The sequence below is a fragment of the Solanum lycopersicum genome, chromosome 2 (genome assembly GCF_036512215.1).
Source record: "Solanum lycopersicum chromosome 2, SLM_r2.1".
NCBI lineage: Eukaryota > Viridiplantae > Streptophyta > Magnoliopsida > Solanales > Solanaceae > Solanum > Solanum lycopersicum.
Window position 1 is genome coordinate 65,958,371 of NC_090801.1, and position 17,596 is coordinate 65,975,966.

The following is a 17,596-nucleotide window of genomic DNA, read 5'->3' on the forward strand; positions in this document are numbered from 1 at the left end:
GGGCAGTGCCTACGATTATACTATCTAGAGCCACTAATTCGGTGATATGAATTGCTTTTAATGAATCCTACCCCGCAATCTTTAATTTAAACTACAATAATAGGAACCCTAAATGAAGGACAAAACAAAATTAAAGTTTTTTCAAAATAATCCCCGATAACGTGAAAGACCATATCCATTATTTAAAATAGATGAATATATATATTTATCAATGATATATAAAACTAAAGTAGAGAAAATAATAGAAGCAGCATGTGATTAAGGGCGACACATACGGCGCCGACTCCGTCCTTAATTTCTCCTATGTATACTCTGTCCCATATTTGCTTTGCTAATAAAAGAAAAGAATTAATTTGATGTTCTTTTCAACAAAATTCTAAAATTAAAAGTACAACTCGAAAGTCACAAATCACATGTTTACCAACTTTAATTAGAGCTTAACCCCTTGGATTACATTCTGCTAATGACGCCTATCCCTACCCCAAACTCCAAACCCTCAAATGGTTGGATCTCTTTTCTTTTGCCCTCGCCCTAACTTTTTTTAGTTTTTATTTCGTTTTTCGCAAATCGACTCTTTTATTCTAAGATAATATATTTTAAGAATTTTTTTATATCCGAAGTTCAAAGCACTACATTATTAATGATATCTCACTCGACTAGTCCAATATGAAATATACAAATTTTTATAACACGTATATATTGTCGCTTTAAAATTTTACTATGATATACTTTAGTTTATAATAGGGATAAGATTTTAATGGGTAATCAATAAAGATTGCATTGCTATGATTCCTAGGGCTCGTTTGGTCATGCGATAAGGTATCATGATATTGGAATCATGAGATAAAACTGATGTTTTGTTTGAACATGCGATATGAAATTTTAGTGTTGTATATTTTCTCATAAACATAAAAATCCAATAAGTTCTAAATCTATTAAAAATGCCTCCAATTGTTATTCAATATTATTAAATAAATAAAAAATCATAAAATCATATAATAGATTATTACAAATTAAATTTATTTATTCTCCACTCAAGTAATTATTTCATCAATATATTTGAGCAAAAATGAAACACCTTTCACAAGATCTTCAAGATTTTATAACTTAACAATTGTGAAGTGTGAGTTAAAGTTACTATATGTTGGTAAGAATAATACATTTTTAAAAGTAATGATGTGATTATAAATTTTATTTACTTGTGAAATAAATGGTTAGTAGATATAAATGGTAGATTGTTTTAATAAAATATAAATTCGTGGATCAATTTTTATATTAAAATAACTCAAATCATGATATGGTATTTCCATATGATTCCATATCATGGTTTTTGGAGAATATGGTAACACATCTAATGAGATGAAATCAGCTTAAAATCACATGTTCAAATGCTGATTTCATCTCACGACACAATATCGTGATATGGTATCACATGACCAAACGCCTACTTAACTGTTGTATTGTATTAGTTGATCCTCGGAAAAATTTACCCACCTTTAATATTTACATTAAATTAATACAATATCTATTATTACGTGATTAAATAGAGTAACATGAAAAGTAAATTAATATATATATATATATATATATATATATATATATATATATTGATTTAGTATAAACATTTGAAATTTTTGGGGTTGGTCTGATGGCCATGCCATCAAGTCGAGAAAAAACTCAACCCAAAATGCCAAAATGCAGTAACAGCACCGACGAGAGTAGCGGGTTTTTACATGTGGACCCATTCCGTGATTGGTGGTTCATGCAACTCATAGGATTCTCTTGATAAATTTCACATTCATGTGACAATGTCTTCTCTTTCGTTATTCCATCGTTTTAAAAAAAATGACCTAATTTAATTTAAAATGAAGTTTAAGAAAAGTAAAAAGATTTTTTATATTTTTGGTTTAAAATTAAAGTTATGTGAAATATATCAAATTGTTTTTTATTTTTGTGATCTTAAATATGTCATACAAGAAAATTAAAATTAAAATATTACTAAAAAAAATACATTATTTTTAAAACAAACTAAAAAGAAATAGAAATATGAACGGAGGGAGTACTGTTTTTCATTTTTTATTTCTGCTTAATGATGACATTTGAATATGCTTAAACCTCAACTTAAAATTACTTTACCAATTTCCTTTCCTTCTGTCTCATTCACATACTAGAATATCCTTTCATTTTATGATACCCACCATGCCTTTTCTTTATCCTTATATAGGAAACTTTATACAAAACCTAAACCTTTTACAATATTTTAGAGCTTAATTTTATTTACCTCTAAACTCATAGAAACATTATACTTGGTGCACTAGGGTGAGGTTTATTCTACTAAAACATTAAATATCTACGTTTAAAGATATATTCTGAGGATCAATAAAGTTATTGAGAATTCTGATGTCTCAGATTTAAAATTTAAAAAAATAAACATATTCTTTTCTTTTTATTTTCACCTCATATTTTCAGAGCTCTAATATCTTATTATCTAATTATTTTATTTTCAAAGCTTAAAGATAACATGAATTAGAATGAATGAGTATTTAGGGGTTTTTGAATGTAGCTAAAAGAAGAAAATATAGTGAGTTGTAAACAGAAAAGCACTTGGACTTATGGAAGAAAATGAGAGAGGAACATGTTTCATTAAATAAAAAATAAAAACATATATCATTGAATGAAGAGAAGTGAGAAATATGAAGACCCCATTGAAGCCCTCCAGCTATTTCCCATCCCCCATTTACCTATTTCCCTCTCCTTTTTTTAGCCATTTTTTTCTATTAACTTTCCCTTCTCAAACACTGAGCTGAAAAACAGAGCAAATGGGTTTAACTCTTCTGCTTTTTCTTTGCTTCTCTGTTATCTTAACTCCTTCTTTATCACAGCACCATTCGCCGCTAAATACTGCTTATTACCGGAGATCATGTCCAAGATTTGAACAAATTATGCAAGAAACCACTACAAACAAACAGATCACTTCACCTACTACCGCCGCCGCTACCCTCCGTCTCTTCTTCCACGACTGCTTCGTCGGCGGCTGCGACGCGTCCATCCTCGTCTCCTCCACTCCTTTCAACAAAGCTGAACGTGACGCAGAAATCAACCTATCACTCCCCGGCGATGGGTTCGATGTAGTCGTACGCGCCAAAACGGCGCTTGAACTTGCTTGCCCCGGCGTTGTCTCTTGCTCCGACATTCTCGCCGTCGCTGCCCGGAATCTCGTTGTTCAAACCGGAGGCCCGTTTTATCCAGTTAATTTGGGCCGTAAAGATTCTTTTACTTCTAAAGCTTCGTTGGTTGAAGGAAATCTGCCCCGACCCACAATGTCGATGGATCAAATCATACAAATTTTCGGGTCAAGAGGGTTTTCGGTACCGGAAATGGTAGCGTTATCCGGTGCTCACACAATTGGGTTTTCCCATTGTAAAGAGTTCAGCTCAAATCTTTACAATTACAACAAAACTTCCCAATATGATCCTTCTTACAATCCCAGATTTGCTCAAGCTTTGAGAAATGCTTGTAATAATTTCCAGAAAGATCCAACATTGTCCGTTTTCAACGACATCATGACTCCGAATAAGTTTGACAACATGTATTACCAGAACTTACCCAAGGGTTTGGGTCTGTTGTCTTCGGACCGGGGTCTGTTTTCAGATCCGAGGACAAGAGTTCATGTTGAAGAGTATATTAGAGATCAAAATGCATTCTTTAAGGCGTTTGCTTCAGCAATGCAGAAGCTAAGTGATCATGGTGTTAAAATTGGGAGAAGTGGTGAGATCAGACACAGATGTGATGCTTTCAACAATTAAACTATTTGAGGGGTATTGATTATGTTACTGTACGTTCGAATTTTTTGTTGAATTTAATCACTCACAAGACGAAAGTAAAACTTATAATATGTATACAATGTTTTTTACTATCATTTTTATTAAGATTACAAGGCTCTGCTTCAGTTCTGCTTTTAGAACAACTACTACTACTACTACTTGTGATTAGTGTGTGTTGAGATGCAGGTAAGAGGCTGTTTGTTCGTCGAATTTGATTCAATAAGAAATGAAACCGTAAATAAAGTTTGCTACTTTTTCTTCCTTTTGCAGCTAGTTTGAAATATTTCCAGTTTGCATTTGGTTCGTTTCCTTTTGGAACTAACAAGTGTTGAAAATGTTTGATTGCTTTGTTGTTTGTGAGCAAGTGTTGGAAAAGGTGGAATCGTGTTTTCCGGTCTCTGTCTCCTTGGCAAGGGCATTGCCAACTCAAGTTAACTTACTAAATGAACAATAACATAACGCGTTTCGCATTGATTCTTGTAGAGGTGTCCAAATCAAATTCATTTTGGTGTTGATTCGATATATGACTTAAAGAAAGATAAATTAGTTTTAACTCTTTTTCTTTCCAAAAAGCTAAATGAAAAGGAATCATTAATTTCAACATGAAACATAAATTTATCTGAAAAAATTCACGAAAATTGCAAAAACTAGGAGATATGAAGACATCACTTAAAAAAATATTGTGGGTTCAATGCGAAGAACCTTAAATGTTGAACTCATACTTAGTAGAAAATTAGAACATTTGTCAATGGTTAAGTAAAGTTCGCACAAAAATCCTAAATAGCATGGAGATATTTCAGAAGGAGAAGCACAGCACACAGTTGTAAGGTCAATCTTTTAAAGATGAAGATCAACCATCTCACTCAGACAAACATATCAATTGAAGATATAAGGCATAAATAGCAGGGCCTGTTCATATCTTTCATCAATCGAACCAAGTAATTGAAACGAAAAAAATGACAATACAATCTGTAATGAAAAATCTTTCAAAATTGTTGGCATGTAAAAGTCAGCATTAAGGAAATAAAAGAGAATGGAAGGGCTAAGCAGGGTTCAGAAGTTATACATTAACTTATCCCAGTGTAAAAATACTTGAGCAATTGTAGCTATTGCTCATGCACTAAAAGTCCAGTGTAAAAATTTTAGTGCAGAAATTGTAACCTTCCCAGTAGCACCACACATCACATCAGAGTAAAGATTGTGTCAATGGTACACTCTCTTCATTCTTGCTTTCACTGTTTGAGCATCAAGATGCTCAAAAATGAAAAACAACTCTGGAGTTCATTGCATTTGCTCTGCAGCAATGTTTATTGCAATGCAGACCTTAAAGAAACATGAGAATAACAATTCTCTAACAACTTCCGCAGTTGCAGCAATCAATCAACTCCAGCATAAATACCAAATTACTAGACAGCGGCTTGTGGAAGCCACGAACAGTGCATAGAATAAGCCTCAGGCACACAAGAAAGTGAAAATAGCATTGCTTGAAGAGTATTAGGAGACAATGAGTTCATGTTAAAGACAGCCTCTTTTCTCCAAAAACTAAAACACACTGTTCAGAATCTTTCTTTACACCTCCAACATTATTTACCATGTCAACTGTCACATGACCTCAGAAGACACGACGAGCAAAACCAAAACCAAAATCATGCTATCCGAAGCTATGCAAAGAGAAAACCGTGCCTAATTACAAGCCATTTCTCAGAAAAAGGAATGAAATAGCATACAGTGAAGAAACAGAAACAAACAAGAGCTATGAAGAACTTATCCGTGCTTGACTGATATCATCATCCGAATTAAGCAACTTCTCCCAATCAACTTCCTCCTCTTCATCCTTCTGCCTCAAAACCTCCAATATCTTTCTAACTTTATCCTTGGCCCTTTCACTTCCCATTTCCTCAACTTGTATCAACAGCTCCTCCGCAGCAGCCTCTTTTGCCAACCCTTTAAACCTAAGGCCACCATGACTAAGTCCATATAATGCAGCAAGACAATTCTCACGAGTCGACTCCGATTCAAACTCTCCCTTTCTCAACATACATACAAAACACTCCACTGCACCCCCATCAAGCATTGCTGCTCTCCCTTCAGAGCTCGCAGCCAGGTTACAAAGTATCAACAGAATCCGACCCATCATATGACCCGTTTTAACCATGCCTAGTAATGCCTGAACCGCCCCGAGTTTCACCAATTTAGCCCTGTTACTCTGAACTAAAGTGAGGTGATATAGAGCCAGAGCCGAATCATGCCTAGTTCGTTCCGATTCAGATCGAAGGGCATGAAGAAGTGGAGGCAGAGCTCCTAATACCCCAATTGCAGTTTTGTTCTGATCATCTAACGCTAAACTGAAAAGTGCACCAGCAACATGTTCCTGTGATTCTTGGAATCCACTTTTCAACACGTCAATCAAAGACGGAACAATTCCAGACCGTAAAATTTTCACCTTGTTTCGATTCTCTAACGACAAATTTACCAATGCCGCTACTGAATTTACTTGTACAGAAACATACCTTGAAGTGATGAGTACACGTAGAGCTGAAAGTATACGCGGAGTGCATAACTGGAACCGGGTTTCTTCACGGGTTCGGGTCAATTTTCGAAACGAGATGACAGCTTCTTCTTGTTCAGATATTTGGGAACTCTTCAATTTCACAAGTAGTTCATCTTCTTCAAAGGAATTTGGGTTTAGGGTTTCAAAGTCAGAGGCTGACGACGAAGAGTAATAAGTGGGTCCACTTCTAGGAGTCACAGATTCCTCTGAACTCATTGATATGTGACTCGGTACCCGGTTCAGTTCAGTTTCCGTCTGCATAACCCGGACGCCATTAAATCTTGTAGCATCTTGGGGTTTTCGGGTGGCCTTCAATGTGAAAACGAGATTTTCAGCTGTGAGAAAATTGATGGGTTTTGGTGGGTCAAGAAAAGAAGAACGGCAAAAATTGAGGATTGTAGACTTGAGAGCTAAGTTAGGGATCACAGTAGAGAAATCAGGAACAGAGCCATCAGGAAGAACAGGGGTAAAAGAAAGTGATTTGCAGGCATGAACACAATGACGCTCAAAAGTATGGCCTGAAGAAACGATTACAGGGTCAGCCATGAGAGAACCAGAAATAGGACAGACAAATTCTATAGGAATAGGAGGTTGTTTTGATGGAGACTTGTGAAATGAAATTCTCCATCTTTGCTTGCTAGTACCCATTTCAATGAAGAAAAAAAAAAAGAAGTTTCAAGATTCAATCTTTGAGGTTCAAATATGAATGAAAACAAAAGGTTTCAAAAATTCAACTTTGAGCCTGTTGAGGAGATGAGCAAAAGTGTACATCTTCATTATGACAGACTGAGATTTGGAGAGAGGAAGCTGATAGTGAAACAGAAAATTGGATGTTTAGTACTGAGAGCTCTGTACTCGTATTTTCTTTTTCCAACCATTTTTGTTTTTTAATCAAATGGCTCCTATTAAGATTTAGGATTTGGAACATATTGGAATTGAGCTTTTAACTCAAATTACGGTCTTGAGTTTTTACTTTTTAAGCAGGATCATTACATTATTGGAGGGTGAATACTTCTCATTTTTAATAAAAAATGTATAAAATACAGATTTGTTTTCGATATTAAATATTAAATTTGATCGGACTATGACATAAATATAAAAATCTCAATTACGTAAATAGGGTCCTAAGTTTGAAGGTAGATTTCTTTTTTCGTTATTATGTTACAATTATAAATTGAATTTTGTTAATTTTGATCAAAGAGTGGCTACTAAACTCAAACTTAAAAGGATCGTATAATGACCAGGAATTCATGATATAAGACTCTTTTTAAGTTATAAATATTGGAAATTAAGAACTTGTCTAACTTGTAATTTACACTTCAATTTTGAGAAACTAAAAAATAAGTAGTAATGAATAAGTAACTTTTAAGAACTATGTGACGGAGGACAAGCAAATTATACGTTGACAAATATGAAAAAAGAACTATGAACAAAAGTAACTTTTTGAACTTCTATTTTTAATTTTACTTGTCATTGAAAATAAGTAATTCATATTGAGGAAATATAATAACATGAAAAAATTTATCTTGTTCTTAAAATAATAAATAATTAAAAAGTGAATCGAAAAAATAATAAAGTATTTAAAAGGAAGAGCAATTATTTTATGGGGTGAGAGGTAATGCAATTGGTGCAAAGAGATGAGAATGAAAGAGATATATTGGTGTCTTTATGACTATATTTTTTTTTGGTACATTCTTGATGATTAAAGATAGCACATGAAGTTGCTCCTTTCATAGAAAAAACAGCAATTAAACTTTATGATATTAAAAGTCTAAAAAGTGTTAAGGCATTGATATGACACCCTTGCAAGTTGAGTGAAACCTCCAAGAAGAAACAACACTCGTGTAGTCTCATCATTCTTCTTCTTTTCCCTTTTTTTTTTTAATCACTATTAGCATTTACCGAATACTGTTAGGGGTCGTTTGATTAAAAAATGAATAATGCAGAGATTATTTTTATAAAGTGTTTGATTCATTGTTTCTTATATAATTTTGTATGTGGTTTAAAAGTTTTTTAAAAAAACTTTTCAATTATACCTTAGAGTTATTATGAGATTTTGTATTTCATGTAATTGAGTCAAAGCAGATAATTAACGGAGAATATTATTTTCTTTATAACATTTTTAACTAGTTAGGAGAATAAAATTTTTATTGTCATGTTCACTATTTTCTCACTTAAATTATTTGAGAGTAAATAATTGTCATCTTAAAAAATTAGAGTTAATAACTCAAAAAGTCACACAACTATAATGATTATAGAGAAAATTTATTGAACTTTGTTTTGTATCAATAAATTTTAAAAAACTCTTTATCATAAAATAAAATAAAAATATAGAAAAATAAATTAAACTATTTTTATACTCGATATGTGTGTATATATATATACACATCTCTTGTTTTAGACTACTTGTGTAATGTTTAATAAACTTTCATTAAGAGACAATATTTTACTTATGAATTGTTAACATATTAGTCGGATTATAATATTTTATATTAATAATAAATAGATTAAGTCATTCATATTTTAGAAACAAAAAATTATTATCTAAATAATACAATTTGTAAGCTAATTTATTTAAATAACTTTATTAGTATAAATATAAAATATAAAATCAAAAAAATAAATAAAATATTAAAAGGATTTGAGGGGTATTTTTGTCTTTACTTTAAGATTAGTCTCAGCTATTAGAGCTAATACCTCCAAATGGAAGGTATTAGTAATACATCACATAATATCATGTAGGATGTATTAACTAATCCATGGATTAGTTATACATAGGCTCACATTCCTACCAAACACAGTATTAAATTATATCACATCTAATATATGAATTATTTTTTTAAATACAGCCTACCGAACGCCCCTTAGTAATTATTATTCAGAAAAAAAAATAAGAAATAAAACTATTTGATTTAATTCGTTCCCAATAATTATGGAATAATTAATCATTTTAGAGGATTATATATCAATGAATGTTTTTATTACACTTATAATCTTTGGAATATGAGGATTAATTTATATAATATATGCATCGAGAATTCAATAATTTATTTATTAATATTATGTTATTATTATGTGTAAGAAAATTGACCTGATGAATCATATTTTCTTTTCTCCTAGTTGTATTATAAGTTCGTTTAATCAGTCTTGAAAATTAATTTTCGTAGTAAAGTCTCCATCAAGAATTCTTAAAGTCTCATTAATTATGTCATCTAACAATTATTGACAAGTAAAGTTCATATATATATATTATGGATGGTCCTTAACCCTTTTGTCTTTAATTTGCTTTTAATATATTCACGTAAATGTCACAAAATAATCCTCCTTAATTTTGAAAAGCAAAAATGTTCAATTAGTTAACATAACAACCACTAAAATAGAGAGATCCTTTTTGACTTTGTCGTGTATCATATTTACTAATAAATTAATCTATTCTACCACGACAAATGACAATTCATTTTCATAATAATTGTGGGACATTAACCTTTTTCAAAACCACCACAATCTGTTTTAATTCAATCGACAATTAATTGGTTCCAATTGAAATATTGGTTGAAAATTGAAACTTTATTGTGGGATTAGATTTTTGTGTTGGCTTCTCGAGAAAAGTATGACCATAAACTATATTAACAAAATGAATATCAAATCTACTCTTTAATTCACTTTTATGTATCACTTTATTTATAAAATAAATTTTTACTTTTACTTGTTATTTTTGACATAATTATTTTTTTCATATTTTTACCCTTAGTATTAAATACTTATTCTCAAAATATTTCCCAAGATCAAATACTTCAGTATACACATCAATTAATAGGAATAATTTGATAAATTACTTTCTTAATGAGTGTGTTAAGATAAAGAGTAACAAGTAAAAATAAACTAATGAAATATTTAACAAAATAAATCTAATAAAAAATTCGTACTAAACTATAAGATCTGATATTGCATAGACTAATAATAAAGTTGAATCTAGTAATATCATATTAAGAAAATAAAATTGTGAAATTAATAATTCAGTATAAAAAAATCAGTTCATGGGGTGATATAATTATGAAGAAGCATGTAAAGAGACAAAATTTCATTCCCTCAGCTTGGAAAATTTTGTCAAAAATTGTATTATTCATTATTGCTTAATTAATACTCATGCAATAAAAATTTGTTATGCTATAGAGCTAGTAAATAATTATTGATTGACATGAGTATACATATATAAAACTTTACGCACGTTGCTTATACTTTGATAATTTATGAGCCTTAACTGGCTCGCATTTGCTTCATGAAATATATAATAATTACTTACCTACCAATTTATTTTGATTAAAGGTAGTAATAACAATTTTACGCTTGACATCTGGAACAAAATATTTATTAGTAATATTAATCTGATCTACCATATTTGACGATTAATAATAATATTTCCTTTTTTATTATGGATGTTGTGGTCCTTTACACCAAGCTAAAAATTAAAGAAAATATAGATATAACACTGTATATAATAAATAATATACGAGAGAGCATTTATGCTTTAGAAGAAACTTTATAAAAGCAAAGGAATTTCCACTTTACAAATGGGCAAGGGACTTTATTTATTTATTTATTTATTGATATGGAAGAGCTATTATTGACTTTAAGACCAAGAAGGATGTGAATTTTGTCAAGTCAAATGTTACCCTTTTTTGCGCTCTTCAATTGAATTGCTTTTTTTTTTAAAAAAAAAAAATGTTGATAAATTAAAATTTGACCAATGATGTTTCATAGTCACTCCACGTCTGTTTATTATGTTTTATAAATTCCATGAATTTTTTCCAATGATGTCTCGTGCATGATTGCATGTGCATCTTGTCTCTTGATTTTGTTAATTAGAAGTGAACAACACACTAAGGGCCCGTTTGGATGGGCTTAATAAAAGCAGCTTTAAAAAAGTACTTTTGAAAGTGCTGAAATTTATTTTTAAAATAAGCAGTGATGCGTTTGGATAAAAGTGCTGAAGTTGTTATGTCAAACGTGAAAAGGGAAAAATAGAAGAAAGAGATGTTAGGGTTATATGGGTAATTTGGAGATTGTATAAAAATATTAAGGGAAAAAACATAAAGATGTGGTCAACTTAAAACAGCTTATAAGCTAAAAAAAAAAAAAGCACCCGTACCCCAACTTTTAACTTTTGGCTTAAAATAAGTTTTTTTAACTTAAAATGAGCTATTTTGAGTATTGTCAAACAGTTAAATAAGTCAAAAACCAGCTTTTAAATCAGTTTGACCAGCTTTTAAGCTGAGCCAAACAGGCTCTAAATAGAGGAAGGGTGGGAAAATAATTAGAGCATGTATTAAAATACATTAGCATCAAACTTTTTTGGCCTACAAGTGTATGACAAACCTTGGAGTTGGTGAATTTGGACTTTGAAATTACTGTATACAGTGACTTATAATGCAAAACTTATTGCAAACAAATTATTGTTTTTGTATGACAAAAGTTATTTTTTATTTTTAATAGTATTTGATCAGTTAATGGATTCACCTCCTACCTCGTTCAATTTTTTTTGAATTAATCCACCCTTTGGAGGATGTTTTGATAAAATTCATAGTAGTAAGTAGTAATAATCAGGAGTAAAGAAGGTAACTTTGGTAAATAAGTAAAGTAATTTATTTTTCTCCTTTTGATATAAAATATCTTGTTTGATTAATAATTTCTACCTTATTAAACACAAATCTTAGTACTAATGTTGTCATACGCAAAGACGAAAATTTTGTGCCATTATTGGGCCTTGAATGGATACAGGGCTTCGTTCAGGCCCAGAAGGCTAACTTTCCGGATCGTATTGGGTCACTTACATTGACCGACCCGAATCCGATTGATGACGAAAGCGCGTATGCAGCGTCTCCACGGCTTTCACATATGAATTAGGAGAGCCGACCTGTAAATTGTTCTGGCTTATTGCCCAAGCCAAGCATCCTAAAATCTTATATATATATATATCCATGAAAGCTCTATTCCAGGCAACTAGAAGAACAAAAATACACGAAAGAAGAAAATGGAAGGAGGAACAGAAGCCTATCCAGATTTAGGTAGACATTGCCAACTATCTGATTGCCATCAACTCGATTTTCTCCCTTTTACCTGCCATGCCTGTTTAAAGGTTTGCCACTTTTATCCGTCCACCTTCACTTTGCGATTTTGCTTTTGGACATACACTACTGTATAAAATATTCAAAGGTTTTGATAATCATTGTTGCGATGTGCAGGTATTTTGTGTGGAACATAGATCATGCAAGTCTCATGAATGCCCAAAATCTGACTTTAACAGCCGAATCGTTTTGGTTTGCGAAATTTGTTCTATGTCCATGGAAACTACCGGCTGTAAAGTTGAAGACCACAAAGCAATATTACAAAAACACGAGGAATCTGGGGATTGTGACCCTAAGAAGAAGAAGAAGAAACCTACCTGTCCTGTCAAAAGATGCAAGGGGATTTTGACCTTCTCAAACACTAGCACTTGCAAGATATGCCGGATTCAAGTTTGCCTCAGACACAGGTTCCCTGCTGATCACGCCTGTAACCCCACTTCTTCATCATCACAGCTGTTGCTAAAGGAACCCAATAACAAGTTTTTGACTGCTTTGCTTGCAAGGAATGGGAAAGATTGTGGGAATAAAAGTCGTGCCTCATCTCCAAGCCCTGCGAACCCTTCTGTGAAAGCTTGTTGATCGTTTCACAGCACATTACTATTCATTTGTCTTTTGTAATTACATTATTTTATGGAAAACAATGTTGTTCTATTTTCAATTTCTCCCTCCCTTCTATGATAAAACAACGAATTTAAGAATGACATAACAATTCGGAATCATATAATCTTCTCTATATGAATAACTTCAAACCGCATCTCATGTTGAACAGTTCTCTAAAATAAATTCACAAAAAGATCAGCCTCTCCCAAAAACGAAAGAGATAATTTCACTGTTATATACTGTCTATTATACAACAAATATCAGCCAAATACTCCAGCATTATACCGCTACCCTTTATATACATTTCCCAAGAACAGCCAGCTTGATAACTTCAGCTTAGAAACAGGAGCATTGAATTGAATAAATATAACTACCATACTACACAGGTCTTCTAAGTTTGGGAAAGCATAGCCAAGAGAATCTTCTTCCTGGGTCCCTGCAAATCCCCAGAATGCAACAATTAGAGGCTAAAATGGGACAAGCGTAGCAACTATCCAACAGTTCAGTATAATCAAGAGAAGCTTAGCCTTCTTCCCACCCCAACGAGATAATATCCCATTATTTTCAGGGAAGTGAATAGGTGTCACCATGCATAGCAAAATTAGCATATATGAACTTGCAGTAGAATTTGTGAACAGTGTGATCCTCCAAATAAGGTGACTGAAACAACACGTACCATTGGTATCCCCAATTCCTTCAGGTCACGGTCCCCCATTTGCTTCAGTGCAGCCATGTCTACCTGAAATGGGTAAAACAGGCATCACATCACTAAAGAAAGGAGTTGAACTAGGATATCTCAGGTTCTTGGCAAAGTTAACTAAATCACTTAATCAAAAACATTAAGCGAGGCACGTGAACAAACAGATAAAAGAGATGGGCTGATTATTCAGTTGAACCGTGTCACTAAGGACATGGATGGGGAAAATACAGGATGATTGAGAATGTTATGGGCCAATGGTGCAACTTTCAATTTGTGAACAGCAGTGAGGCTACTATCCTTTACACAAGTAATAATCTCATATTAGAAGTCCAAGATGAGCACATGATCAGACAGGAGGACAACAGAAGAGATGAAGGGCTTCGAGGTGACAAATAATACCTCAGGAGGCATTATAAACAACAAAAGACATTTATGTAAAGAATTTGAAAGGCCCGTAATGTATCTATTAACAAGTTGATTAGTTGGGAGGACAGACAAAGAGGTAGATCAAATGGACTAAATAGGAAATGTCATGGGATAAGTAACATGTGACATAATTAATTTGTGATGCAGACAAACGAAGAAACTTCAAAGATTGATTTGGGTTCGAACACGTAAATCTAACCAACTATTAGAAGATTTGTCACATAACATATTCATCACACCAGGGTGCAAGGGGAATCAATTGAACCCCCTCCATTGAAAAACTACACTGTAGATAGGGAAGAACCATTTTTTTGTATATATTTGAGCTGTTGAATCTCTATGGCAAAAGAACTTTCTTTGAATTCCTGGCTCCTCCGCCACCGCACCACATAACAGAAGGTACTTCTCTAAATAATGAGCAGCCTGCTAACTGTATATATGTGTGCAATAGGAATCAAGTACACCAGGAGAAAAGATTTAATGCAGAATATTAAGTACCATTTTATCTTGCTCCTCATAAAAAATAATCCTTTTATTGTGAAGACGAGAAGGTTCTCTATTCAACATGAAACTACATGCCATGACCTTGTTACTTTTTGCAGTGAAATCTAGTTCAGCCTTGAGACTTTTTCAGCCACAGTACCAGAATTGATATTTAAAATGCTCATAATGCTGAGATAATGTAATAACAAAGAAACGATATAAAAACTAAAACATGTGCTTCATCATTTAACAATAGTACTATTCACCTCCTCGGCTTGAAAGTGGATAGTGTATTTCCCCAAACCGAGCGAATTTAATAGACTGGCAACGGTCAAAGGAGGTTGATCCTGTACAACACCAGATAGAACAATGTTTAAGATATTCATATAAATTCTGTCCATTTACAAATATTTCTTCCCTTCTCCTTCATACCAGGCATAAAGGGAAATGAGACAAAAATCCATAGTAGCTAAGAAAAGATGGTGTTATGAGAAAGACATTAATTGTGAGAACTAACAACTAATTTGGACTTTGTTGACAAGCAATGCAGAAATATTGACATATGAATAAACATAAAAGTTTTCAATATAACTCCCTGAAATTTCAATATCATTCAAAGGAATGCAAAGAATGCTATGTTGCAGGAAGGAGAAATAGAAAAAATTGTAGGAAAATCACACAGATAATAGTAAAACAACGCAGACAAAAGAAATTTCCAATGAGCATTAGCAACCAAGGCAATTCTTGAACATGGTCAAACAATGCCATAGTAATTTAACTTCCATCAGCAATCTGTCATTTTAAATATAAGCAGTGCTAAAGTCCAGCATACAGAGAAAATATAGGCAACAATTTGGCTTGACAAAAAATAGCAGGAAGCATGTCAGGGTGGAGTAGAGCCAGAAAAACTATCTCGAGTAAAAACTGATCTGCTAGTTTAAGTAACACTGTCTGTGTTGTTCCCCAGAAGGAGAACAACTAAAGAGGTTACAGCCGAGCTCATGATCTTGAGTGTCACATAAAATACTAAAGAGGTTACAGCCGAGCTCATGATCTTGAATGTCACATAAAATACCTACTTCAGTTATCCAGTTCAAGATAAGACAAGAATTCTACCAGCAATGATTCAAGATAGAAATTCAGTAAGATGAACAATAAGTAGGTTCGTACAGGATATGGTCTGTGTAGCATGCCTCCATTTGCAGAGGGAAGACCTGTCAATGGATTCCTGGCACCCAGTGCTGACCTCATGGTCACAGGGGTAAGGACTTTTAGCTGAGAAGAGTCGATGAGGTCATATCCTGCCATATGAACCATTCTTGAAGCTTCGGCTGGCCTTACTGACGGTACATGCTGAGCTGCAGTGATATTCCTTGAAGAAGAGACTTCTTTAGAATCGTTTGCAAGTCTATAAGGGGATCTTGATCTAACACCAGCAGCAGTTTGTGATGTATAGGAGGATCTAATTGCCTCTATCTGAAGCAATTCGCTAGCTCCTGACGACGGTTGGCTGCTGGTGACAAGCCTCTTGTGAGATTGTTCTGCAGATTGAACACTTCTTGTCATCCTCTTATGCTGCTCCTTTTTTCTTTCTTCAATCTGCAGATGAATTTCCCTTTGCCTTCTTCTGTGCATTAGTTTCAGTCGGAGGTCATTTTTCCCAATGCGTGCACCTTTACATCACAGTAACAGTACCAAACATGAGCTAATATGCTAGACCAAAGAATGACACAGGAAACTGGAATCATCCAAAAAACAAAACAACATGTAATGACAAATATTTCAGATAATACCATTCTGTCTGCCATATCTGGAACCTCCTGCATCTTTATCCCCTCGCACACTTGCAAAAACAATAGCAAAACTTCCACTATCAAATAAAATCAAAACTACCACTCTAACTTTGATAGTTTTTTTATATTCCTTCCATTATTCTGAAAACAATAAATTAGATACAACCTACATTAGCTCAACCAGAACAACAAACAAAAGATTTTACCGTTTACGAAGGGATTTTGTAGGATCCTCAGAGTCAGTCCTATAGGTCTCTCCTAATGACCTTTTGCCTCTTGACAATGTCTGTTGACTAAAACCATTACCCTGAGAAGCTGATGATCGCTTAACCACTTTCTGCAAGTTTAACAGTAACAAATTAAGAAAAAATTGAACCCACAATTAAGAAACCTCCAAACAGATCCATAAAGCGAAAAACAGTGGAGAAAGCTTACTTGACCCGAGCGTCCCAAAGTGATGGTGACCTGTGGCCTTGACATTTGAGATGGTCAAAACTTATGCACAGCTAAATCTGAAAGGATTGCAGCAACAAGATGCAACAATCGATAGTCAATAGAAATGAAGGAACCCTAAAAAATGGGAGGTGAAAGAGAATGAGATACCTACCTGGTTATACTCCATATGTCTATACTCCAAAACTCAGCGAGCAAGGTCGCTATAAGAATTGTCCCTCCTCTTTTTCCTCATTTATTTTGTCTACTGGTCTCCATGACACGTCATCCGTAATCTTCACTTGCGCAGAGAAAAAACTTGAAATACTCCCTTATCTTTTGGTTTAGATTCAAACACATCCATATTTTTTTTCACTTTCAGCACTAATAGTCCTTTTTATTTAACTAACTACGATAAAATTGTATGTTTGTTTGTTCTTTCTCCCTTGTTATCTTAAAGATGTGATTTCTATAATTTCTTAATCACATTAGATTCTAACATACAAAGAGAGTATTATTAATTTGTAAATAAGTGAAAGTTGAAGTGATTTATGATCGAGCGAGCATTACTATTAATTATGAAATTGATTAAAATTAAGGATTAATAAAAGTTCGTTTAATATGCCTCTTTTTATGTGTGAGTTCTTGCTCCAATCTAAAGT

The 17,596-nt window shown here is 33.1% G+C and overlaps 4 protein-coding genes across 4 annotated transcripts; 2 read left to right on the top strand and 2 right to left on the bottom strand.

The window, feature by feature from the left end:
• The first annotated feature begins 2,495 nt into the window (after positions 1-2,495).
• LOC101244246 (peroxidase 63) lies at positions 2,496-4,075 on the top strand. Its single transcript, XM_004232225.4, has one exon. The coding sequence runs from the start codon at positions 2,820-2,822 to the stop codon at positions 3,804-3,806; it is 987 nt and encodes a 328-aa protein (XP_004232273.1). The 5' UTR covers positions 2,496-2,819; the 3' UTR covers positions 3,807-4,075.
• Positions 4,076-5,333: 1,258 nt separating this feature from the next.
• On the bottom strand, positions 5,334-7,946 carry LOC101243948 (U-box domain-containing protein 40). The gene has a single exon (XM_004232224.5). It carries the CDS (start codon positions 7,021-7,023, stop codon positions 5,578-5,580), a length of 1,446 nt encoding a protein of 481 aa, XP_004232272.1. The 5' UTR covers positions 7,024-7,946; the 3' UTR covers positions 5,334-5,577.
• Positions 7,947-12,359: 4,413 nt separating this feature from the next.
• Positions 12,360-13,195, top strand: SAP11 (stress-associated protein 11). The gene is made up of 2 exons (NM_001319992.1): positions 12,360-12,511; positions 12,618-13,195. Exons 1-2 carry the CDS (start codon positions 12,407-12,409, stop codon positions 13,077-13,079), a joined length of 567 nt encoding a protein of 188 aa, NP_001306921.1. The 5' UTR covers positions 12,360-12,406; the 3' UTR covers positions 13,080-13,195.
• Positions 13,196-13,209: 14 nt separating this feature from the next.
• LOC101268634 (uncharacterized) lies at positions 13,210-17,498 on the bottom strand. Its single transcript, XM_004232222.5, has 8 exons — positions 17,110-17,498; positions 16,938-17,014; positions 16,709-16,839; positions 16,503-16,552; positions 15,880-16,382; positions 14,976-15,056; positions 13,777-13,839; positions 13,210-13,536 (listed from the first exon to the last, which is right to left on the bottom strand). The coding sequence occupies exons 2-8, from the start codon at positions 16,980-16,982 to the stop codon at positions 13,492-13,494; spliced, it is 918 nt and encodes a 305-aa protein (XP_004232270.1). The 5' UTR covers positions 16,983-17,014; positions 17,110-17,498; the 3' UTR covers positions 13,210-13,491.
• Positions 17,499-17,596: the final 98 nt, after the last annotated feature.

Coding starts and splice junctions, on each gene's coding strand:
- LOC101244246 (XM_004232225.4), top strand. CDS start 2,820: ATGGGTTTAACTCTTCTGCTTTTTCTTTGCTTCTCTGTTATCTTAACT.
- LOC101243948 (XM_004232224.5), bottom strand. CDS start 7,023: ATGGGTACTAGCAAGCAAAGATGGAGAATTTCATTTCACAAGTCTCCA.
- SAP11 (NM_001319992.1), top strand. CDS start 12,407: ATGGAAGGAGGAACAGAAGCCTATCCAGATTTAGGTAGACATTGCCAA. Junction 12,512..12,617: donor CCTGCCATGCCTGTTTAAAG/GTTTGCCACTTT, acceptor TGCGATGTGCAG/GTATTTTGTGTGGAACATAG.
- LOC101268634 (XM_004232222.5), bottom strand. CDS start 16,982: ATGTCAAGGCCACAGGTCACCATCACTTTGGGACGCTCGGGTCAA. Junction 15,057..15,879: donor TGCTACACAGACCATATCCT/GTACGAACCTAC, acceptor GGTGTTGTACAG/GATCAACCTCCTTTGACCGT. Junction 13,537..13,776: donor AGGAATTGGGGATACCAATG/GTACGTGTTGTT, acceptor GGGGATTTGCAG/GGACCCAGGAAGAAGATTCT.